Genomic DNA, 25,273 nt, shown 5'->3' with positions numbered 1-25,273 from the left:
CCAACCAAACGCCAACTGTGGAATTAATTAACAAATTCTGACTACTAAAAATAGGCCCCCAGGTCAGGTGAACTTGGTCAAAGTGGAGGTCGCTCATTTTTGTCCCCGCGCCAAGGGGGCCGGGCTGGCAGAAAAAGAAAAAAAAAAAAAAGGAAACAGGTTTTTGAGGCTGTGTTTCTACAAAGGCTTGACTGCCTTTGGATACAGCGGCAGGGCTCCTCAGGCTGCAACTGCCCCAGGCATAGGAAGAAACAAGCTCATTTGAGGGCTTGTCTGGAACCTGTGCCTTCCCCAGGGGAGGGGTGAAGCCCAACTCAGGTGGAATCCCTCCCCCAAGGAATTCAGACACCAGGGCTTGGTAATTCGAAGTCATTAAAAGCAGCCTACAACCTCTCCTTTGTCTCCACCATGCCCCCAGCAGGGAGAGTCTGCCTAAGTGAAAGGTGCCTCATCATTTTATGCTCGTGGGACCTGCAGGCAGACAAGCACCACATACTGGGCGGGATAAGAAAAACAGAGCCCAGAGACTTCACAGGAAAGTCTTTCAACCTGATGGGTCTCACCCTCAGGGAAAACCGATGCAGGTGACTCTTTCCTCCTGATAGGAGGCCAGCTGGTCTGGGAAAATCTGGCTGGGGTCTATTATACCTAAGTAGATCCTTCTAAAGGTGAGGGGGGGGGGAGGCACCATACAGGCAGGGCAAGTAACAATAAAACAAGAACTGAAAATTCTCCTCTGTTAAACAAAACCTAAGCTAGAGGTTCAGAAAAAGCTCAACTGAATGTCAAAGAACAGATAGACAACAAATTCATCCAGCAAGAAAACCCTAGGTAAAAGAAGTGAAAGCAATCTCCAGACTAAACTAATTAAGGTAATTAAATGCCTACACACCAGCAAAAAATAATAAATCACACTAGGAAAACTGAAGACATGGCTCAGTCAAAGGAACAAACTAACAATTCAAATGAGATACATGAGTTGAAATAATTAATTCAGAATGTTCAAACAGACATGGAAAACCTCATCAAAAATCAAATCAATGAATTGAGGGAGGATATAAAGAAGGCAAGGAATGAACAAAACGAAGAAATCAAAAGTCTGAAAAAACAAATCACAGAACTTATGGGAATGAAAGACACAGTAGAAGAGATGAAAAAAAACAATGGAAACCTACAATGGTAGATTTCGAGAGGCAGAACATAGGATTAGTGAACTGGAGGACAGAACATCTGAAATCCGACAAGAAAAAGAAAATATAGGGAAAAAATGGAAAAATATGAGCAGGGACTCAGGGAATTGAAGGACAATATGAAACACACGAATATACATGTTGTGGGTGTCCCAGAAGGAGAAGAGAAGGGAAAAGGAGGAGAAAAACTAATGGAGGAAATTATTACTAAAAATTTCCCAACTCTTATGAAAGACTTAAAATTACAGACCCAAGAAGTGCAGTGTACCCCAAAGAAAATAGTTCCAAATAGACGTACTCCAAGACATTTACTAATCAGAATGTCAGAGATCAAAGAGAAAGAGAGAATCTTGAAAGCAGCAAGAGAAAAGCAATCGTTCACATACAAGGGAAGTCCAATAAGACTATGCATAGATTTCTCAACAGAAACCATGGAGGCGAGAAGACAGTGGGAGGATATATTTAAATTATTAAAAGATAAAAACTGCCAGCCAAGAATTCTATATCCAGCAAAATTGTCCTTCATAAATGAGGGAGAAATTAAAATATTTTCAGACAAAAAATCACTGAGAGAATTTGTGACCAAGAGACCAGCTCTGCAAGAAATACTAAAGGGAGCACTAGAGACAGATACAAAAAGACAGAAGACAGAGGTGTAGAGAAGAGTGTAGAAAGGAAGACTATGAGTAAAGGTAGAAAGAAGGAAAATTAGATAGGACATATAAAATCCAAAAGGCAAAATGGTAGAAGAAAGTACTACCCGTACAGTAATAACACTAAAAATGTTAATGGATCAAATTCCCCAATCAAAAGACGTAGACTGGCAGAATGGATTAAAAACCAGGACCCATCTATATGCTGTCTCTACTCAAAGGACATGAAGTCAAGGACACAAATGGACATTCACACACCAATGGTTACAGCAGCATTATTTATCATTACCAAGAGATGCAAACAGCCAAAACGTCCATCAACAGACAGGTAGCTAAACAAACTGTGGTATATACATATGATGGAATATTATGCAGCTGTAAGACAGAATAAAGTTACAAAGTATGTAACAACATGGATGGACCTTAAGGACATTATGCTGAGTGAGATTAGCCAAAAACAAAAGCACAAATACTGTATGGTCTCACTGATATGAACTGACATTAGTGAATAAACTTGGAATATTTCGTTGGTAACAGTGACCATCAGGATATAGAAATAAGGTAAAATATTGGGTAATAGGAGCTGAAGGGATATAGATTGTGCAAAAGGACTGAATATAAAAACTCAGAAATGGACAGCACAATACTACCTAACTGTAATACAATTACGTTAAAACACTGAATGAAGCTGCATGTAAGAATGATAGAGGGAGGAGGGCTGGGGACATAAATGAAATCAGAAAGAAAGATAGATGTTAAAGATTGAGATGGTATAATCTAGGAATGCCTAGAGTGTATAATAATAGTGACTAAAATGTACAAATTTAAAACATGTTTTTGCACGAGGAAGAACAAAGGAATGTCATTACTGTAGGGTGCTGAAAATAGACAGTAATTCATATTTTAAAATTTCAATTTATGTGTGAGACTAAAGCAAAAAATGTTTATTTGGTACAAAATTTATATTCTGACTAGTGCATTTCCTAATATAACTTATGTAGATAGCTTGGTTGAATACCACAAGTGCATGGAACCTTGGGTAGGACATGAGACTTTGTTGGTTCGTCCAGAGTAATGCCCCGATGAATCCCAGAGTGATTTGATCAATGAATGGAAAAGTATTTGCAAAGTATTTCCCCTTCAGGGAATGGGGAGAGTGGGGGAAAATTCAACCTCCCCAAGTTGAATTCTTGATATTCTCACAAGCAGTGTGGACAACCAAAGCTACAGGCTGAGCCCCCTGTCTTGGGGTATGTTCATATGAAACTTAACCCCACAAAGGATAGATCAAGCCTACTTAAAATTAGGCCTAAGAGTCATCCCCAAGAGAACCTCTTTTGTTGCTCAGATATGGCCTCTTTCTTTAACCAACACCACAGGTGAATTCATTGCCATCTCCTATGTGGGACATGACTCCCAGGGGTGTGGACCTTCCTGGCAACGTGGGACAGAAATCCTAGAATAAGCTGAGACTCAGCATCAAGGGATTGAAAAAAACCCTAGAATGAGCTGAGACCCAGCATCAAGGGATTGAGAAAACCTTCTCGACCAAAAGGGGGAAGAGTGAAATGAGACAAAGTGTCAGGCTGAGAGATTCCAAACAGAGTCGAGAGGTTATCCTGGAGATTATTCTCATGCATTAAGTAGATATCACCTTGTTATCCAAGATGTAATGGAGAGGCTGGAGGGAACTACCTGAAAATGCAGAGCTGTGTTCCAGTAGCCGTGTTTCTTTTTTTTTTTTTTTAATTTATTTATTAATTAAAAAATAAAGAAACAAAATAAAACAACATAATCAATAATTCACAATATCATCACTTCTTAGAACATTTGCATTAATTCAGAAAAAGAAATAAAAAGACAATAGAAAAAGAAATAAAATGAACACAGGAAAGAGAAAAAAAAAGATTATACCTACCATACCCCTTACCCCTCGCTTTCATTGATCACTAGTGTTTCAAACTAAATTTATTTTATCATTTGTTCCCCCTATTGTTTATTTTTATTCCATATGTTCTACTCCTTTGTTGACAAGGTAGATAAAAGGAGCATCAGACACAAGGTTTTCACAATCACACAATCACACAGTCACATTGTGACAGCTGTATCATTATTCAATCATCCTCAAGAAACATGGCTACTGGAACACAGCTCTACATTTTCAGGCAGTTTCCTCCAGTCTCTCCATTACATCTTGAATAACAAGATGATATCTACTTGATGCATAAGAATAACCTCCAGGATAACCTCTCGACTCTGTTTGGAATGTCTCAGCCATTGACACTTTGTCTCATTTCACTCTTCCCCCTTTTGGTCGAGAAGGTTTTCTCGATCCCTTGATGCTAGGTCTCAGCTCATTCTAGGGTTTTTCTCAGTCCCTTGATGCTGAATCTCCGCTCATTACAAGATCTCTGTCCCACGTTGCCAGGAAGGGCCACACCCCTTGGAGTCATGTCCTACGCAGAGAGGGGTAGGGTGGTGAGACTGCTCATTGTGTTGTCTGGAGAGAAAGGCCACATCTGAGCAACAAAAGAGGCTCTCTTGGGGGTGACTCTTAGGCCTAAATTTTAAGTAGACTTGACCTATCCTTTGTGGGGTTAAGTTTCATATGAACAAGCCCCAAGACTGGGGGTTCAGCCTATAGCTTTCGTTGTCCACACTGCTTATGAGAATATCAAGAATTCAACTTGGGGAAGTTGAATTTCTCCCCGTTCTCACCACTCCCCGAAGGGGGCTTTGCAAATACTTTTCCACTCATTGATTGAATCACTCTGGGATTCATCGGGGCATTATTCTGGACAAACCAGCAAAATCTCATGTCCTACCTGAGATTCCAAGTACTTATGGCCTTCAATCAAACTATCTACATAAGTTATATTAGGAAATGCACTAGTCAAAATATAAATTTTGTAACATTTTTTGCTTTAGTCTCACACAGAAGGTGACATTTTAAAATATTAATTACCATCTATTTTCAGTACCCTGCAATAATGACATTCCTTTGTTCTTCCTCATGCAGAAACATTTTTGAAATTGTACCCTGTACATTTCACTATTATTATACACTCTAGGCATTCCTAGATTATACCATCTCAATCTTTAACATCTATCTTTCTTTCTGATTTCATTTATGTCCCCAGCCCTCCTCCCTCTATCATTCTCACATGCAGCTTCATTCAGTGTTTTAACATAATTGTATTACAGTTAGGTAGTATTGTGCTGTCCATTTCTGAGTTTTTGTATCCAGTCCTGTTAGTAGCCATGTTTCTTGATGACGACTGTATAATGATACAGCTTTCACAATGTGACTGTGTGATTGTGAAAACCTTGTATCTGATGCTCATTTTATCTACCTTGTCAATAGACAAGTAGAACATATGGAATAAAAATAAATAATAGGGGGAACAAATGTTAAAATAAATATAGTTTGAAATGCTAGTGATCAATGAAAGGGAGGGGTGAGGAGTATGGTATGTATAATTTTTTTTCTGTTTTTGTTTTATTTTTCTGTTGTCTTTTTATTTCTCTTTCTGAATTGATGCAAATGTTCTAAGAAATGATCATGATACGAATATGCAACTATGTGATGATATTGTGAATTGCTGATTATATATGTAGAACAGAATGATCATATGTTGGGAATGCTTGTGTTTCTTTCCTATAATATATATTCTTTAATTTAAAAATTAACAAAAAAAATTAAAAAATAAAGAAGCTCAACAAGCCTGATCTCTTTCTGTCCAACCTATCCCTACTCGAACCACCTAAAATAGTTATGGGGGGTGAGCTGGGCACAGAAAAATATGCTGAGGTGTGGTTTAGAATTATTTTTTTTATTGGGCCTGGAGATTAGAAATGATAAGCATTAAAAATGCTACAGAATAAGTTATGTTTGTTAAAATTTGCTTTCCAATGAAATTTTTTTTTTTTTAAACATGGGTAGGCATGGGAATCGAACCCGGGTCCTCTGACATGGCAGGCAAGCATTCTTGCCCGCTGAGCCACCGTGGCCCGCCCTCCAATAAAATTTTTACAGTGGTAATTGTAGTCACCAGAGTACTATACTTTCCAGAACTTGATAGTCAATGTGCTTTTTAAATTGTTTGTAACTATAAGATATGAAAACAAACATTTTTTTCAACCTCTAATAAAAGAAATTTATGGTAAATTTTAAATTAAACAAAAGTGATTTTATTCTGCCTGGGTGTGTTCTCCTTAAATTTATACAAGCTTACTGATAAAATAAGCTAACTTAAGGTCATACTGAATTGGACTGAGATATTTCAGACATATTGTAACGTAAATCATTCATGTATACTGAATATAAAGTGTATAAATACATGGCTGTGTTCCTAACCCAAGCATAAATTTCTTCTTTCTTTCATTATTTTGCAGTATCTCTGTCTCTTCTCCCCTTATGACTACTGTTATTGGAAGGAAGTATACTGGTTCAAAAGTTTTGTGAATTTAATATCAAATTTATTTCTAATTATGTGCAGTATGGATAAATAAAAACTACAGGTGGAATGGATATGGACGGTGATAGAAAGTTTAATGGAATGGATTTTGTTTATAACAGTTACTGTTGACTATAAGCTCTAAATGAATGTAGAGAATTCTAAAAAGGAATTTATGAAAGTGAATTCTGTCTGTCATAGTCAGTGCTGGCCAAAATTTAATAAGTCTGTTTATCACATATTTTAAAGCAGAAAGCTTTTGTGTCAAGCCAGGTATTCACACAAAACTGAAGTTTAGTTTTTCTCCCTGTTAACAAACTGCTAGTCTGAAAGTTTTTTAAAAGTTTTTTTCTGAATCATCTGAGTACTCGGATTTTAGAAACAAAGATTTTACATCAGTGTAATATCCTTAGCCTTCCCATCCTTTATTTCAGAAGACAAGTCTTCTCACTGTTAAGGAAAAAACTGTTACAAATCATTTGGTATTTCTCCTTCTATAAGTAAGGTGCTAAATGGTTTAACCTATTGCCCAGCTGGTGAATTTCTGGCATCTTCTTAAGCCAAAGGGGCTCCCAATTTAATAAAGCAATTAACCTCAATTTTGAGACTTGCCCTTATGAAACTTATTTCTTTAATAGCAAACTGAACCTACTTATGATTAGTACCTAAGAGTCATCTCCAGAAAATCTCTGCTATTGCTCAAATGTGGTCTCTCTCTAAACCAAACTCTGAATTTCCCTCCAACATGGGACATGATATCCAGAGGTATAAGCCTGACCCTGGTAATGTGTGACACAACTGGCTCTGGCATATTGGGACATACATTCCAAGGATGAGCTTGGCCCTGGAAGCATGGATTAACTGACCAAAAGGGAGAAAAGAAATAGAGTTTCAATGGCTTAGGGATTTCAAATTGAGTCAAGAGGTTATTCTGGAGCTCTTATGGAAGTTTCAGCTAGATATTGCAAATTGCCACAATATGGCAAACCCCAACCAACAGTGCTCCTGGGAACCCTGAAAGATATCCTGTGCTCTATAAAATTTTACATTTTAGATTTGTTTTTCAGTGACTTAAAACCTCCATATTGTTCTAATGCCATAGAAACTCTGAAACCCAGAGATGCCAGACTCTCCAAATACAACAGTTTCATCGTCTCATCCCTTTGTCCCTTAATGACAATGCCCCTTTTCAGCTTTGAAGCAGTTAGAGAGTCGTCACCCAGATATCTCTCCTCATTTTTAGCTCTCTCTCTTAAAACTCTTAGCCAGTTTTATTTGTAGAACCATCCAAATGATGACAAATCAGGCTGTTGGCGACATGCTACTCCTCTAGCAAAAACATCAGTATTAGCTATTGCCCTGTGATAAAATGTAGGGACAGCTCTACACCTCCCCATTAGCCAGAAGCAAATACAGAAAACAGACCTTTGCCCTTCAGCCTCCCAAGAAAACTAAAAGGAAAGGCTGGAATGTTAGGCAGTGACCTAACAATGATGTGACCAACCCCTAGCAAATATTCCAAAAATCTTCCCCCAACCGTGATTTACAGGAAACCCACCAACCTCATGCCCTCTTGCTCTGGGCAGCTGTAATCTTGTGATAAGCTCCCCTTACCCAATAACTGTCCTCCAGCAGTTGCAACACTGCATGACTAAGTAGCATTTAAATCATTAAACCTCGCCAATAAAAAGCTGCTAACTCTCAACTTAGCCCCCTGCTTCCAAAATCAACCAATGGAAACCTTGGTTCATTTCTTCTAGTTCATCTAGAAGAACCTTCTGCTAGATGATGAAAATCCACCACCTCCCTTTCCCTATTCCCCACCAACCATCCTTTATAAGCTGTACTCCTTCCCCTGCTTGGTGCTGTTGCTATCTTAGGCATCAGTCTGTCTGTGCATAGACTCACAATAAAGTCCCTTTGATTGAGAAAAAAAAAAAAACAGTGCAGGCAAGAGTATGGGTTATCAGGTTGGGGCCTATTGTAAAGGGTCCTAGATTGTAAGCTCTTACAGCAGTCACAAATATTCAGAAGTTGCAACTGTTATTTCTAAATTCTGAGATACTGAGCTGTTTGTATATAACCTAGTTGTTCCCAAAAACTTTGGGTATTTATGTTGACACCTGAGACTCAAAGCTAGAGTTCTGAAGCTATGAACGTCAGCAATACCCCATACAGGAACTGTTTAAAAAGCTGAAAAAGGGATCAGACTTTGATTAGAGATATGAATGAAGCTGATCTGGATAGGACTGAGGTAAATCAGAATACAGGGTAAAGGATGCTATAGTCCATATTTTAAAACTTCAACTTCTGTGTAAGACCAAAGGGACAGATGTTTATTCAGCACAAAATTTATATTTTGGGCATAGCATTATCTAATTTAACTTGTATGGTCAGTTTTGTTGAACACCATAAGTACATGGACTCTTTATTTTATTTTTTATTTTTATTGAGAAATCTTCACCCATACAGTCCATACATGGTGTACAATCAGTGACTCACAATATCATCACATAGTTATGTATTCATCACCATGATCATTTTTTAGAACATTTGCATCGAAAAAAGAAAAAATTCATACATACCATACCCCTTACTCCTCCCTCTCACTGACCACTAATATTTCCATCTACCCAATTTATTTTACCCTTTACACACCCTATTATTTATTTATTGTTTATCTATATTTTTTAACTCATCTGTCCATACCACAGATGAAGAAGCAACAGACACAAGGTTTTAACAAATCCACAGTCATACAGTAGAAGTTATATCTTTATACAATTGTCTTCAAGAATTTGGAACACAACTCAACAGTTTCAGGTACTTTCCTCCAGACACTCCAGTACACCATAAACTAAGCATGGATATCTATATAATGCATAAGAATAACCTCCAGGATAACTTCTCAACTCTGTGTGAAATCTCTCTGCCACTGAAACTTTATTTTGTCTCATTTTTCTCTTTCCCCTTTTGATCAAGAAGGCTTTCTTAATCCCTTAATGCCTGGTCCCAGTGAACCGCAGGATTTCTGTCCCATGTTGCCAGGGAGATTTACACCCCTGGGAGTCATGTCCCACATAGGAGATGGCAATGAATTCACCTGTGGTGTTGGTTAAAGAAAGAGGCCATATCTGAGCAACAAAAGAGGTTCTCTGGGGTGACTCTTAGGCATAATTTTAAGTAGGCTTAGGCTATCCTTTGCAGAATTAGATTTCATAGGGGCAAACCCCAAGATCACAGGCTTAGCCTATTGATTTTGGTTGTCCCCACTGCTTGTGAGAATATCAGAAATTTTCCAAATGGGGATATTAGGTATTTCCTCCTTTCTTCCCTTCCCCCAAAGGGACTTTGCAAATACTTCTTTATTCACTGCTCAAATTACTCTGGGATATACAGGGCCATCACACTAATCTGGACAAACCTGATCTCATGTCCTATTCAAGATTCCAAATATTTATGGTGTTCAACTAAACTGATAACATTTAAGTTAAATTAGGAAATATATTACCCAAAATATAAATATTGCACCAAAAAAGCATCTCTCCCTTTGGTTTCACACAGAAGTTGAAATTTTAAAATACGGGCCATACCGTCCTTTATCCTGTAATCTGGTTTACCTGAGTCCTATCCAGATCAGCTTCATTCATATCTCTGCTCAAAGTCTGACCTTTTTCAGCTTTTTCAACAGTTCCTGTACAGGGTACTGCTGACTTTCATAGCTTCAGAGCTCTGACTCTGAGTCTCAGGTGTCACCTAAATACCTGAAGTTTCCGGGAATGACAAAGTTATAAATAGCTCAGAAACTCAGAATTTAGAAATAAGTTACAATTAGTACATGGTATTTTGAATAGGGCAGGAGATTTTGTTGGCTTTTCCAGTTAGTATGATGCCCTGATATATCCCAGAGTATTCTGGACAGTAAATAAAGAAGTATTTAAAAAGTCCTCTTAGAGGATGGGGGAGAAAGGAGGAAATATTCAACTTCCTCGTTTGCAGAATTTCTCATATTCTCACAAGCAGTGGAGACAGCCAAATCAATAGACCGAGCCCTCAATCTTGGGATTTGCCCCTGTATTAGTTAGGGTTCTCTAGAGAAACAGAATCAACAGGGAACACTTGAAAATATAAAATTTATAAAAGTGTCTCATGTGACCGCAGGAACACAGAGTCCAAAATCTGTAGGGCAGGCTGTGAAGCCAATGACTTCGATGGAGGGTCTGGATGAACTTCACAGGAGAGGCTCACCAGCCAAAACAGAAAGAGAGCCTGTCTCTTCTGAATCCTCCTTAAAAAGCTTCCAGTGATTAGACTGAGCATCACTCATTGCAGAAGACACTCCCCTTGACTGATTACAAATGGAATCAGCTGCGGATGCAGCTGACACGGTGATCATGCTCTAATTCTATGAAATGTCCTCATTGCAACAGACAGGCCAGCACTTGCCCAACCAGACAAACAGGTACCACCACTTGACCAAGCTGACACATGAATCTGACCATGCCCCTATGAGACTTACTTACTCCTGCAAAGGATAGGCTAAGCCTACTTAAAATCATGCCTAAGCATCACCCCAGGAGAATCTCTTTTGTTGCTCAGATGTGGCCTCTATCTCTAAGTGAACTCAGCAGGTGAACTCATTGCCCTCCCCCCATATAGGATATGACTCCCAGAGGTGTAAATCTCCCTGGCAACATGGGAGAGAACTCCTGGGATGAGCCAGGACCTGACATCAAGGGATTGAGAAAGCCTTCTTTACCAGAAGGGGAAAGAGAGAAATGAGACAAAATAAAGTTTCAGTGGCTGAGAGATTTCAAACAGATTCAAGAAGTTATCCCGGAGGTTATTCTTATGCATTATATAGAAATCCCTTCTTAGTTTAATAGTGTATTGGAGTGGCTGGAGGGAAGTACCTGAAACTGTTGAGCTGTGTTCCAGTACCCTTGATTCTTGAAAACAATTGTATAAAGATATAACTTCTAAAATGCACTATGTGATTGTGAAAACCTTGTGTTTTATGTCCTTTTTATCCAGGGTATGGACAGAGGAGTTAAAAAACATGAATAAAAATAAATAAATAATAGGGTGTATAAGGGGTAAAATAAACTGGGTAGATGGAAATACTAGTGGTCAATGAGAGGGAGAGGTAAGGGGTATGGTACGTATGAGTTTTTTCTTTTTACTTCTTTTAATGGAGTGATGCAAATGTTCTGAAAATGATCATGGCAATGAATACACAACTGGTGATGATATTGTGGGGCACCGATTATACCCCATGTATGGACTGTATGTGTGAAGATTTGTCAATAAAAATATTTAAAAATATATATAAATTTTAAAAAATTATAAGTGACAAAGAAAGTCATTATATGCTGATGAAGGGGTCAATCAATAAGACACAGCAATTATAAATATATATACACCTAACAGCAGAGTCCCATAATATATGAAGCAAATACTGACAGATTTGAAGGGAGAAATTGATGGTTCTACATTAACAGACTTTAACCAACCACTTTCAATAATCAATGGAACATCTAGACAGAAAATAAAGCAACACAAGACTCGAATAACACTCTAAGTCAACTACAGCAAAGACGCTGATAAAGAATACTGCAGCCAGCAACAACAGAATGCACGTTCTTGTTGAGTTACATGTAGGTTATCCTGCAGGACAGGCCATGTCTTATATCACAAGACAAATCTCAGTAAATTCAAAAGTGTTGAAATCATACATGTATCTACTCCAAACATCATGGAAGGAAGTTAGAAATTACGGAGAGAGGAATCGAAAATTCACAAATATGTAGAAATTAAATGACATACTATTAAACAACAAGGGGTTTAACAGGAAATCAGAAGGGAAATTAGGAAATATCTTAAGGTGAATGAAAATGAAAATACAACATACCAAAACTTATGTGATACAGCAAAGGCAGTGCTGAGAGGCTCTAAATGCTTACATTAAAAAAGAAAGATTTCAAATCAAAGACCTAATTGCAAAACTGGAAGAACTAGAAAAAGGAGAACAAATTAAACCCAAAGCAAGCAGAAGAAAGCAAAGACAAAGATTAGAGTGGAGAGAAATGAAGCAGAAAATTAAAAAGAACAACAGAGAGAATCAACAAAACCAACAGCTGGCTCTTTGAAAAGAGCAATAAAAATAGCATACCTTGCACTACACTGACAAAGAGAAAACAGGAAGAGGACACAAATTTCTAAAATCAGAAACGACAAGGTAGATATCACTACCAACCCCAATGAAATAAATAGGGCTATAAAAGAATACAATGAACTGTACATAAGCAAATAAGATAACCCAGATGAAATGGACAAATTCCTAGAAACACACACACTACCCACACTGACTTAAGAAGAAATAGAAGATCTCAACAAACAAATAACTAGAAAAGAGATTGAATCAGTAATTAAAAACCTCCCAAAAAAGAAAAGCCCAGGACCAGATAACTTCTCAGGGGGATTTTACCGAATATTCCAAGAATTAACAGCAATCCTGCTCAAACTCTTTTTAAAAATTGAAGAGGAGGGAACAGTCCCTAATTCATTCTATAAGGCCAACATCACAATCTATACCAAAGCCAGACAAAGACACCACAATAAAAGAAAATTACACATCAATATTTCTTATGGTTGTAAAAATCCTCAACAAAATACTAACAGACTGTATCCAACAGTATTTTAAAATAATTATACACCACAATCAAGTGGGAATTATCACAGGTTATACAAGAGTGGTTCAACATAAGAGAATCAATTAATGTAGTATAACACATTTACAGAATGAAGGAAAAAAAACAAATGATTATTGTTTTTTTGACATAGAAAAGGCATTTGGCAAAATCCAGCACCCCTTCTTGATAAAAACACTTAGAAAACAAGGAACAGAAAGAAACTTCCTCAACATATTAAAGGGCATATATGAAAAACCCACAGCTAACACAATACTTATGGTGAGAGACTGAAATGTTTTCCCTTGAAGATCAGGAACAACATTATACTGGAAGTTCCAACCAGAGCAACTAGGCAAGAAAAAGAAATAAAAGACATCCAAATTGGAAAGGAAGAAATACAACTTTTCCTATTTGCACATGACTGATCCTATATAGAGAAAATCCTGAGAAATCTACACCAAACTCCAAGAACAAATAAATGAATTCAGCAAAGTGACACAGTACAAGATCAACCCCCAAAATCAGTTCTGCCCAGTACAATTTATTGATTTTTATCACTTTCCTTGCCTATCTGGGCTGGTATAGATACCACTATATTTTGTAGACCAATGGGAAACTTTAAGTTAATCAATTACCCTAAAGCAATCCAATAGCAGTCTTAAGCTTACTGCATTTACTTTTTTAATACAATATTTAAAGGGTATAAAAGTTGCATTCAAATTAGGGTCAAAATTGTATACTTACTCATAAATAACTTTAGCATCTTCAGCGCTTTTGTCCTTAAAATCCAGAAGCTCCTGAAGACTCTGGTTATACCTAAAATGTAAATCAACAGGGTACATTTGTTCTTTTACATCCTAAAAGCTCAATATTGTAAAAATGTTCACAAGCAACTTTTTAACATTTCTGAATTTTTAATTTGAATACTGCTATAAAATGGCTAAAAAGTAGGATTTTTAAGCCCATTCACATTCCAGCAAAGTACATGGCACATAGTAGTAGGATGCACACATGTTCTCCTAAGAAGCATTGGTCAAGGTGTATTAGAGAGATGAGATTGTATGAGAGTGCCTGAAACTGTTGAGCTGTTTTCCAGCAGCCGTGTTTCTTGAAGATGAATGTATAATGATATAGCTTTTGCAATGAGACTATGTGATTGTGAAAACCTTGTGTCTGATGCTCCTTTTATCTACAATATTGACAGACGAGTAAAAAATATGGATTAAAAATAAATAACAGGGGGAACAAATGTTAAAATAAATTGAGGAGATTGAAATACTAGTGAACAATGAAAGGGAATGGTAAGGGGTGTAGAAAAAAAATAGGGGGAACAAACGTTAATATTGATTGAGTAGATGGAAATACTAGTGGTTAATGAGAGGGAGGGGTAAGGGGGATGGTATGTATGAGTTTTTTCTTTTTTCATTTTATTTCTTTTTCTGGAGTGATTCAAATGTTCTAAAAAATGATCCTGATGATACTGTGAGCCACTGATTGTACACCATACATGGAATGCTTGTAGGTTAAGAGTGTTCATGTTTGTATGCTGTTTCAGTTTGATAATACAAAATAAATTAAATTAAAAAAAAGATACTACATAATGAAAAAAAAATGGGTCAAATTTGCTTTAAGAATTTTAAGATTTCCTACTGCTTCTTTTGTTTTTTAAGTTCTTATGCTAAAATAGTTTTTTGGGGGGGTACATGGTCTGGGAATCTAAAAAAGGTTTTAATGTCTTAAATTTATAACTGTACATTACAGTGTAAATACTGGGCATCAAGAGAACTGGCACTGTCACCTGCAACTGTGACACTGGATAATGACCTAACCTGTCTTGGTCACAGTAAAATGAGGAGGCCTCCTAACTGGCTCTAAGGATTTAACTTAAAAGCCTAAACTTTAAAAAAAAAAAAAGCTCAAGCTTTAAAACCTTAATTTCAAATATTTCTGTACAATCAATAAAATATTTATTGAAGCCTACTATCTATCACATGGTTTTTTAAACAGAGCTACACAAAAGTCAGAAATGCAGGTTTCACTTTATCTAACAATTCAAGGAAGCACATCTGTTAAAGGATGAGCAAAATGAGGAAGAAAAGCCAAATGACTTTCTTGAGGTCATACAATGGCAGCATGCAGTGCCAGAGCTCAAACATGTCACTGTCGTTCAGTTCCTTTTCTCAATAGTGTATGGTCTGCTCTGTCTCTTCTGTCAGTACCTTATCTACAACCGCCCTAACTTAGCAGTCGACCAGGACTCAGATTGCAATGAAAGTGTTTAAAAATCAGTAAATCTACATGTGCTGTGGAAAGCTGTCCCTTACTAGTAATATGTCTGACTGCATTCCAAAGTACACATGATTTTGAACTCTCCTGTTTTGCACTTCCTTCAAGAAACAATAAAGAGATATTTGAGTACCAAAAAATGTGCCAAGCATAGTACAGATTTCAAAAAGTAGCAAACTGTATTTTTAATGAAGCATTTTTTTTAAACCAGGAATAAGCTTCCATAGAAAAGTACATTTTCATGACAAATGCACAGCTGTATTGATGATATAATGAACCACTGACTGTACACTTTGGAAGACTACATGATATGTGAAGATATAATATATACGAAAAAAAAAGAAAACAAAATCAGTGCTCAGCCTCTCCAAGAATATCAACTAGTTCCATTCCCCATCCCATATTTTTGACACCCCTTTCTAACATGAGAAAGTTAGAATGGGCATAACCCAAATATCACTAAAGACTGGGAGAAGGAGGAGATTATAACAGAGAAGATAAAATTTAATAAATGAGTATGACTGCTGAATCATTCTATCAATATTTCTTTTAGTCCCAGTGTCTTGAAGCAGCTAGAAGGAAAAATCTGAAATTGTGGAACTGTACCCCATATGAAACTGAAATCTGTTCTATAACCACTTGTTACACTGTTTTTTGAAATTTATTGCTTTTTTGTATATATGTTGCATTTCATAATAAAAAACGCTTTAAAAAAAGTATATTTCCTCTTTTATATGCCATCATAATCCCAAATCAAATGACTCTTACTTGAACCAAATCTATAATTGTTCCCACCTATTTAGCAGTCATACTTACTTTGCTTTTGTTTGGTTTTTTTTTAACAGATGTTAGGTCAGCTTTTCCCACAAGCTATAATATGTACAAAAGGAGAGCTAGGATCTCCATGAATCAGAATTGGGAAATGTCTTACAGCTAAATTTGTTTCATTTAAAGCTTAACTCTGACTGACTCTTTTATTTGAAATGTGAAGTGCTTGTGAGAAATGAAAACTTTTAAATTAATAACATTAGCAAAGGCTACATACAAATGGCCACATACAAATGCACACTGTTAGCCCCTCACCTGTCATTTTCTTTGGAAGAGAGATCAAAGTTAGAATTGAGTGCGTAAGAGGAAAAACAACACAGATCTAGGGGGCAAAAGGAAAAAGAAGAGAGGGCTGCACAGACCCTAAAACTGACTGCCACTGGCCAAGCAGTGGGAGCTCATTCAGTCTTCACAGCAAACCTGTAAGAGAGACATTTTTGTCCCATTTTACAGCAAAGCATGGTGAGACTCAGGGAGGATGTTAAGACACCCAAGAGCATGCTAATAAGTGACAAATCTATGACTGGAAGCTTGGTATACCCAATTCAAATGTCTACACTCTTCAATACACCACACTTCCCTTCTGTTATAAATTCAGGTGCTGGAGAAGTAAAATAAATGTCCTTTTTCTTTAACAAGTAATCTGAATCAGTTCATCCAATTAAGATTTATACGTCTCAGCTATGAAGAGGGAAACATTACATAAAATTAATGATTTGGTCTGTGGATTATTCAATTTTCTTTTCTTAGTTTGCTTTTTTTCATCACTACTTTGCAAATTCAAGTTTTTATCAGAATGGTCAAGAGAAATGAAAAGAGGGACTACAATATAATAAAAAGAACACAGAACCAAATATATATATATATGGCAGTGAAGCAGGAGTCCAGTACTAGTTGGGACACTAACTGTCATCAAGGAAGTTTGCACCTCTAAGTCTCAAGTTTCTTCATGTGTAAAATGAGGGAACTAAAATCAAATATATTCTTAGGACCTCTATAGTGTGAAAAAAAATCTGTGACTTTGATAACATCTAATTGTTTAAGAATAAAGATTTTAACTTTTGTGATTTGTAAAAAGTATGTTTCTAAAAAACAAATTCAGTTACAGAAAAATATATACACAGCACAGTATCATGGAGACAGGCAAATCCAGTTCCACTTATCAGTGGTATTACCTTAAGGCAAATGACTTAACCTATATGTGCTTCAGTGTCCTCATCTGTAAAAGGAAAATAGTATCTACCATGAAGTGTTGTTGAAAGGATTAACAGTAACCTATGTTAATCTTTGCACATAGTAGGTATCCAGCTAAGAGCTCTGCTGATTTAATAACACAAATATTAAATTTAGTGTCTGTATTTCTGTGCAGTTCTGTTTTTCTCAAAACCAAGGAGTAATAGAATCCAGAACTCAAGAGACAAGCCCAGACAACCAGAAAAAGGAGGAGTGCTGCTACCACCTTGAGATTCCACTGCCGAAATAAAAAAAAAAAAAGCATCTGCTTTAAAGTTAAGTCCACGACTCCAGGGAAATTTGCATACACAAGATGGGATTCTTACCAGCTTTGCACCAATTGAACTGATGGCGTCCTGAGAAGATTATCTGGAAGGAGACTGATTTCTTTCATTATATTTGCCAATCTAACAGGCAACTCTTGTCGCAGAAACATAAATGAGGTCTTTTCACAAGCATTCACAGATCCTGAAACCAAACATAGTGGGAAAAGCAGTAAATAGGGGCCATCGGCCAGCAGAAACCACAGATAGGGAAAATTAAAAAGCTGGGCCAGAAGGGTAGAATTACCCTAGTGGCAGGGCAGAGGATAGGAAACAAAAGATACCCATGCCTCAGGGGGCAGGAGATGAGATAAAGCGTGTCTGGAGGTGTGAAGTGTCCAGAATGATCTTCTAATTTCAACATTCCAATTTCTCTGCAGAGCAATCAAGATACGTTCCTGCCTCCCTTCCTCCCTCAAGCTCTTTATAAGGATCTCCATCTCGTCCTAGAACCAAGGTAAAACTAAGCATGTCTGAGCAAGACTTGGTCTAATTAGCCAGTAGAACCTGGAAAAGCCTAGCCTATACAACCTGCTGTTGCTATCATTTAGAAAATTGGTTTCCTAACACTAGGTTTATAAAGTACCATCTAAGAAACAAGGAAATTTTGACATGCACTTAGGAAGAGCCATTCATTCCATATGGAACCACTCTATTAATTACCATAAGGGTCAAGGAGGGCAATCAGGGAACAGAAACCAAAAAAACACCCAGGCCTGTTCAGCAACCTCTTTGAACTCGTAGCCATCTAATCTTCCATCCCAGCAAGTCCTATTCATGGCAACTTCATCTTAAAACTTAAAACTGTCTGATTCCTATAGAGCAGTTTGCCTCCTTCTCCACTTCCATATCAGGATGAAACATTTGTAGGATGCCTTTTGGTAGGCAGCTCCACCTAAACTAAAAAGCCATATTATTTCGTAATGCATTTTAAATTCACTCATTTGATCTGCTGTTTCAGCAGAGACAACCTTAGCAAAAACTAGGCTTGTGTTTACAGGAACTACGTTATCAAGGGAGAACATTTTCTTGTGAAAGTTTAATGGCAAACTTGTGAACTAAGCCAAATTGACCACCTTAGAGCCATCTCAAAGTAAAACAAACAAACAAAAACAGAGGACTGTGCCAAAAGCTTTGCCACTATAAACCACAGTTTTAAGATGAAGTTGCCAGGGTGTTGGTATCTTCCAAGCCCACTAGTGATCTGTTAGTGAGCCAACAGCACTCACAATGAGGAAGACAACTTTTTCTACTCAAATTTTGACTTTATTAATAGAGTTATGAGCTTTCCCTTTCCCCTTATCGACCCCATATGGAAAGTCGAAGTGAAATGACAAACTGTGCAATTCCTTCTGCCATCTGTTGTATGCTTTCTAGAGAAAACAAGGTAGAGCCCATTCTAGGACAGGAAGAACAACGATCGTCGCTTCTACAGGGGTGGAATGTGGTAAATCCCACCGCATTTTATACATGCTCAAGACTTATTTGCGGCTGATGAAATGAATCTGCTGTCGGTGGAAACTCTCAAGTCGCTGTTTAGGAAAACATTCTATGAAACATTAAACACAGGGCCAGTAACAACCTGCATTCTTTATCATCACCCTAATTTTACGCAATCATCACATGCAAAACATCATTTACCTCCGTTCCGCTGACCTAGAACACAATTCTCAGGGATGTCAGCACCTCTCACCAGTCCTCCCAAGGGGCCTGGCCCCGAGAGCGAACCTACACACGTGCGCAGAAAGGCGGGAGGTCACTCCACCCTCGGCGCTTCTGGTTTGTTTTTCAACAATACACGGGGAAAAGCCACACACCCCGAGTTATTTACCCGGGCTGCAGCGCCAGCTCCTGAACACAGAGATCTGTCGGTGAGGTAGGGAGGGAGGAAGGAAGCGCCCAAGTCGCCGCGGGAGAAAACGGTGAGGAAGAGGGGTGCGCCTGAGACGAGGGGGGTCAGCAGCCGCAGGTCCCCGCCGGGGCCACGCACAAAGGCCCGAGGCCCGGGCCGCACTCACCAAAGTCCAGGAACTGCTTCATGGACAGCGGGGACGGCGAGAAGCGCGCGTAGAAATCCACTTGGCCCGGAACGCCGCGTTCGGCCTCCGGGCCGGGGCGCGAGTCCGAGGCGAGGCTGCGGCTGGCGCTGGGGCGAAGGGCGCACAGCCCGGACGCCGGGCCGGCGGAGACCGGCTCCCGCAGCAGCCGCGCCAGCCTCATACCGAGCCGGAGGAGCCGGAGCCCGGGGCGCCAGGTGGCCGCTCCGCTGCTCTGTAGGGCGGTATACGTGAGGGACGTGGCGGGCAGCGGAGGCGGAGAGCGGCTGTCACCGCCGCGGCCACCACCCCCCCTCGCCGGAGCCCGGCCCCCTACCCAGCGGGGCCGGGCCCAGGGAGGAACGGAGGTGGGGGGAGAAGCGGCGAGCGCGCGCGGGCACCGCCCCCTGCGCCAAAGCCCAACCCACTGTGCAGGGGGCGGGACCCAGTGAGCGAGGGAGGTGGAGAAGACGCGGGCGGGGCCGCCCCCTGAACCAAAGCCCGGCCCTCTGTCCTAGTTGGAGCCCAGCCCCAGAGGGAGACAGGGTGGGCGCGCGCTGCGCGAGCCTGCTTGGTCAGACCCCGCCCCCACCCTGGACTGAGCTGCTGTGAAAAGGTGAGGCCCACCGGGAGCGATTAGTCAACGCTTGGTCTGGGAAGGCTTGCCAGTAGCCGTAACCCCCCTTTTCCACGCCCTTCTGGAACCACCTTCGTGCTTCCTCTGTCCTCCAACCACAACCAAAACGCTTAGGGACAGGGCCTTTCGCTGCTTCCATACTCTACCGTATCGCTGCTGCCAGCCCCTTCCAGATGCTCCCTTATGCAAGCCTCACATTTTACAGGTGAAGAAACTTAAGACCCAGGGAGCTTCAGGAACTGACCCTCGCCAAGCAGTAGTATATGAGAATGCTGAACACTGGGGTTGGGATGGCCCTAAATAATATCACAGCCGGTGCGGTCCCAGGAAAAAGATAATAGGCAACCCAAACTGAAGCTTTATCTCTACGCATTCTTGGCTTGGGTTACAACGTATTTAAAGGATCCCTCCACTCTGCTGCCCTGCTCTTTTACTGTCTTATATTGAAGACACAGTTTGTTCCACCCTTTCCAGGTGCTTAAACTGCAAAAGCTGTAGTCTATAATGAAATTCACCTCTATCCCTTCTCTCTACTGCAACTCTCCATATACCAGTCCAGTGCTTTGGTATGTCTTAGATGCTGCAAAATTACTTAACCATGGGGTTTTAGTTTGCTAGACTGGTTAAAGCAGACACCAAATGGGTAGGTTTTAAACAATGGGAATTTATTAGTAAACAGTTGAGGCTGTGAGAATGTCCAAATTAAGACATCATCAGGGTGAAGACTGGCTGCTGGCGATCCTTGGGTCCACTGCTGCATGTTAAGGCACATGGTGGAGTCTGTTGTTTTCTCCCTTCTCTTCTGGATTTCACTGATTTCAGTTCTTGCTTCTGTGGCTTTCCCTCTCTTTATTTGAATTTCACTCTCTTATAAAGGACTCCAGTAAGAGAATTAAGACCCATCCTGATGTGGCCTCTCGTTAACCAGACATGGCAAGTGAACTCACTGCCCGCCCCTCCTAAGTGAGACATGACTCCCAGGGGTGTAAATCTCCCTGGCAATGTGAGACAGAAATCTTACGATGAGCCAGGACCCGGCATCAAGGGACTGAGAATACCTTCTTAACCAAAAGGGGGAAGAGAGAAATGAGAAAAAATAAAATGTTGATGGTTGAGAGATTTCAAACAGAGTCAAGAGGTTATCCTGGAGGTTATTCTTACAAATTACATGGATATCCCCTTTTTAGTTTATGGTGTATTGGAGTGGCTGGAGGGAAGTACCAAAACTGTAGAACTGTGTGCCAGAAGCTTGTTCCTTGAAGATGATTGTATAATGATATAGCTTTTACAATGAGACTGTGTGATTATGAAAACCTTGTGTCTGATGCTCCTTTTTTCTAGGCTATGGACAGATGAGCAAAAAAAAAAAATGGATAAAAAATAAATAATAGGGGAAACAAAGGTTAAAATAAATTGAGTAGATGGAAATACTAGTGGTCATTGAGAGGGAGGGGTAAGGGGTATGGTATGTATGAGTTTTTTCTTTTTTGCGTGGGCAGGCACCGGAAATCGAACCCGGGTCTCCGGCATGGCAGGAGAGAACCCTGCTTGCTGAGCCACTGTGGCCCACCCTCTTTTTCCTTTTTTATTTCTTTTGCTGAAGAAATGCAAATGTTCAAAAAAATGATCATAGTGATGAATACATGATTATGTGACGATATTGTGAACCACTGATTGTATACCATGTATAGAATGTTTGTGTCAAGAATGTTTGTATGTTTGTTTGTTAAGGTTTTTAATAAAAACATTTTTAAAAAGGAATGTTTGTATGTTTGTAAAGTTTTATCAATAAAAATATTTTTTAAAAAAAGACCTATTCTGAATGAGGTGGGTCACACCTTAACTAAAGTAGCCTCATCACATGATGCTACTTAGAGTGGATCCACACCTACAGGAATGGATTAACTCTAAGAATATGCTTTTCTGGGGTACATACAGTTTCAAATAGCCACACCATGAATGTGAGGTTTATCGATTAAATACAATATATACCAGCATTTCGTAGTGTAGAGTAACAATTCATTTCTCTATAGTGATCATGTATGACTTGGGTTGTATAAAAATAGGAAATGTAGAAGGAATGAATTGAGAGTCTCTTTTTAGACCATATTAGACATACTGTGTTTTGCTTGAAGGGGAACATTATCCATCTGGAAACTGAAGTATAGTTCATTGGGGAATAGGGTAGAAGCATCACTTGGATATATTTTCCAAAAGTGACACCCCTAACAATATTTTTTCAGATTATCTGGTTACATGGTGGTAGTTAAGACTATGGTAAAAGTATTTTACATGAAGCATTATGAACACAAGAGATAATGATCTATGTAAAGGAAGTAATCAAGGGATGGTATCTCCTTTATGTTATAAGCTGTCCCACAAACCATGCTCTCTAGCCTCCCAGTCTACATTCATTTATCCCTTCAATGAATATTTACTGAATACCTGCTGCAGGTACCAGGTAATGTTCTAGATGTCTGGGGCAAAAGTCACCAGTAATACATATGCAATCTCAGGCCTGCCCTTACAAAACAAATACTGTAGGGTCCAACATGGTCGAAGAATTTTATACCATTTCTTCAAATATTAGAGACTCTGCTTCATGAAAGAAGTATTAGGATGTTCTGGGTGGCCCAGACTTGTGGATGGAAACTGTAGGGAGAAGGATATGACTCAACATATGGAAAAACTTCCTAGTGGTTATAGCCAATTAATAGTGAAATGGGTAGCTGGGGCCAGGCTCCAGGCCCCCTCCTAAACAGTTCTCAAAAAACTTTCTTTAGCCAAAAACAAAGGTCAAGAAAGTAAATAACTCTCTGGAGGGGAGAGAATGCAACCATGGAGGTAAAAATGACATTGATTGTATCTTACTCTTAAACACTAATCTTAGTAAAACATCAGGTTTTAGGCCCCTTTGATTATACTAGAGACTCAATGTCTTCATACTATATGTAATGAATTTTGTTCTGAAATCATATATTACTCCTTGCATGCACCCTGTTCCTTGCAGAGTGCTAAACCTCTAGAACAGCCACCACCAGAGAACCTATACTGTTCTTCATTTCCAGTAAATCTATGTCTACTTCTGGCATGTTTTTCAGTCTCACAGCAGCACCAGCCCATTCTCTGCACAGACTCTATCGGGGCCCAAACATTTATCAAGCCAGCCTGGGGACCAAGACGCCACCGGCAGCAGTAGGTATGGGTCTGGGGAAGGGAGAATCAGCAAGGGAAATATGGATTAGCCTGCATTATCCATGTGGGGAGGGGTGGCTACCCTGGATGGATGGGGGCCACAGGGGGCCACTGTGAGAATATTGGGGTGCCCTGAAAACTCCAGTGGGTTATTAACTGTTTTGCAACTGGTAGCAGGACAATTAAATCTTAGCAAAAAGAAAGGAGAATATGATGGCCCTAATTGGGTCTCATGTAAGTAAATGTGGCTGATCTAATTGCTGTGGGGACAGAACTAGAAACCATAGATTAAACAACCAAATACTGTTTTAGTTGAACTGTGGAGCAAATTACCCAAAGACAAAATGATTAACTAAAATAAATCCCCAAACAGCTGAAGGGGAAGATAAGCCAACTAAGAATGAGAACCCTTTGCACCCACAGATGAGAATTGGCAAGTTCCCTTTCCCCTTCTATAGGGGAGGGGTCAAGACTTCCAGGTATGAGAAACAACTAGGGGCCCCAGGGATTGGAGGTTACTTGTAGAATTAACTATTTACTGGTCCCCTACTAACAAACAGAGAGTGTAGGTGCTAGTAGATGCTGGGACTGAATGTAATCTAATTTTTGGACACGTAGCCTGAGTTAAGAGATGTATGCTGGCCATAGATGGCTATAAGAGATAAATAATCAGAGTCAAATGGCATAATTTGATCTTGCATATAGGGTGGGAGATTGCACACCATCCCCCAGGAATACACTGTATTTGTTTCTCCTATACCTGTATATTAAAAAACGGATCTTCTCTTAAATTCCACATTACAAACTACCATAGGAGAATTTTGCCTCTGGTGTAGAGTAGTGAAAGTGGTCTTAAAGAGGCAGGCAAAATGGTCCCCTGTAAAAGTTCTGCAACCTCAGAGGATTGTAGCCACTAAACAATATAAGCTCCCAGGGGGGAGTGTCAAGAGATTTCTGCAACCATTAGAAAGAGTATGAGTATTAATACCAACCCATAACCCTTTTAATAACACTGTCTGGCCAGTACAGAAACCTGACAGAATCTGAAGCATGACACTGAATTATTGTGAATTAAATAAAGTAATGTCACCTTTGTGTGCAGTGTTTTCAAACATTGCCTCTTTACTACAAGAAATTAGCATTCATTTATGTCATTATCATTTTGTTCTAGATTTAGCTAATGCTTTCTTCAGTATTCCCTTGGATAAGCAAGTCAACCTGCTTTCACCTTCACCTGGGAAGGATGACAAAAGACTTTCACCATTTTCCTCCAAAGCTATTTACATAGCCCAACAATTTGCCACGGCCTAGTATCAAAAGACTTGGCCAATTGGAAGAAACCAAAAATGTGATTTTATTTCATTATATTGATGATATTTTGTTAACAGGTGATTCTCTTTCTGAACTAAAAGAGGGCTTAAGAACATTAATACACCATCTTGAAAGTCAGCAGTGGGCAATCAATCATGACAAGCTACAATGTCCAGTCTGTTCTGTCAAATTCTTAGGTGTTGTATGGTTGGGTAAGACAAATCTATTCCTTCTGAAGTAATTGATAAGGTACAGTGTTTTCCTAAGCCACATATACCACAGCAACTAATGGCCTTTCTAAGACAACTAGGATATTTGAGACCTTTCATTCAACATTTAGCTCAAATATTAGAACTACTGTATATGCTCATTAGAAAAGGTCAACTTTGGGAATGGGAGGAACCCCCAGGGGGCTGCTTTTGTAAAAACCAA

At 39.2% G+C, this 25,273-nt stretch overlaps 1 protein-coding gene and 1 long non-coding RNA gene across 4 annotated transcripts in view; one reads left to right on the top strand and one right to left on the bottom strand.

Moving 5' to 3' along the window:
* Positions 1–20,014, bottom strand: part of PDK1 (pyruvate dehydrogenase kinase 1) — a 57,868-nt gene extending 37,854 nt beyond the window's left edge. Inside the window, exons 1-3 of one of the 2 annotated variants that reach the window (XM_077154150.1) lie at positions 19,681–20,014; positions 17,666–17,807; positions 13,737–13,808 (exon numbers count right to left, since the gene is read on the bottom strand). In XM_077154150.1, coding sequence (XP_077010265.1) covers positions 13,737–13,808; positions 17,666–17,807; positions 19,681–19,882 — 416 coding nt within the window. In that variant the 5' untranslated portion in view covers positions 19,883–20,014. Of the gene's footprint in view, positions 1–13,736; positions 13,809–17,665; positions 17,808–19,303; positions 19,449–19,680 lie in introns of those variants that run through there. The other variant, XM_077154151.1, reaches the window with a different exon arrangement.
* A 190-nt stretch (positions 20,015–20,204) lies between these two features.
* On the top strand, positions 20,205–24,854 carry LOC143676384 (uncharacterized). Of its 2 annotated transcripts, none has more exons than XR_013172049.1 (3): positions 20,205–20,314; positions 23,437–23,534; positions 24,702–24,854. It is a non-coding gene; the product is annotated as an uncharacterized LOC143676384 (long non-coding RNA). The 2 variants fall into 2 exon arrangements; XR_013172050.1 differs by lacking the exon at positions 24,702–24,854 and adding an exon at positions 23,904–23,979.
* The last annotated feature ends 419 nt before the right edge of the window (positions 24,855–25,273 follow it).

Source organism: Tamandua tetradactyla, chromosome 3 (assembly GCF_023851605.1).
Source record: "Tamandua tetradactyla isolate mTamTet1 chromosome 3, mTamTet1.pri, whole genome shotgun sequence".
Classification (NCBI taxonomy): domain Eukaryota; kingdom Metazoa; phylum Chordata; class Mammalia; order Pilosa; family Myrmecophagidae; genus Tamandua; species Tamandua tetradactyla.
The sequence above is the reverse complement of the archived record's forward strand: the minus strand, read 5'-3'. Positions and strand labels throughout refer to the sequence as shown.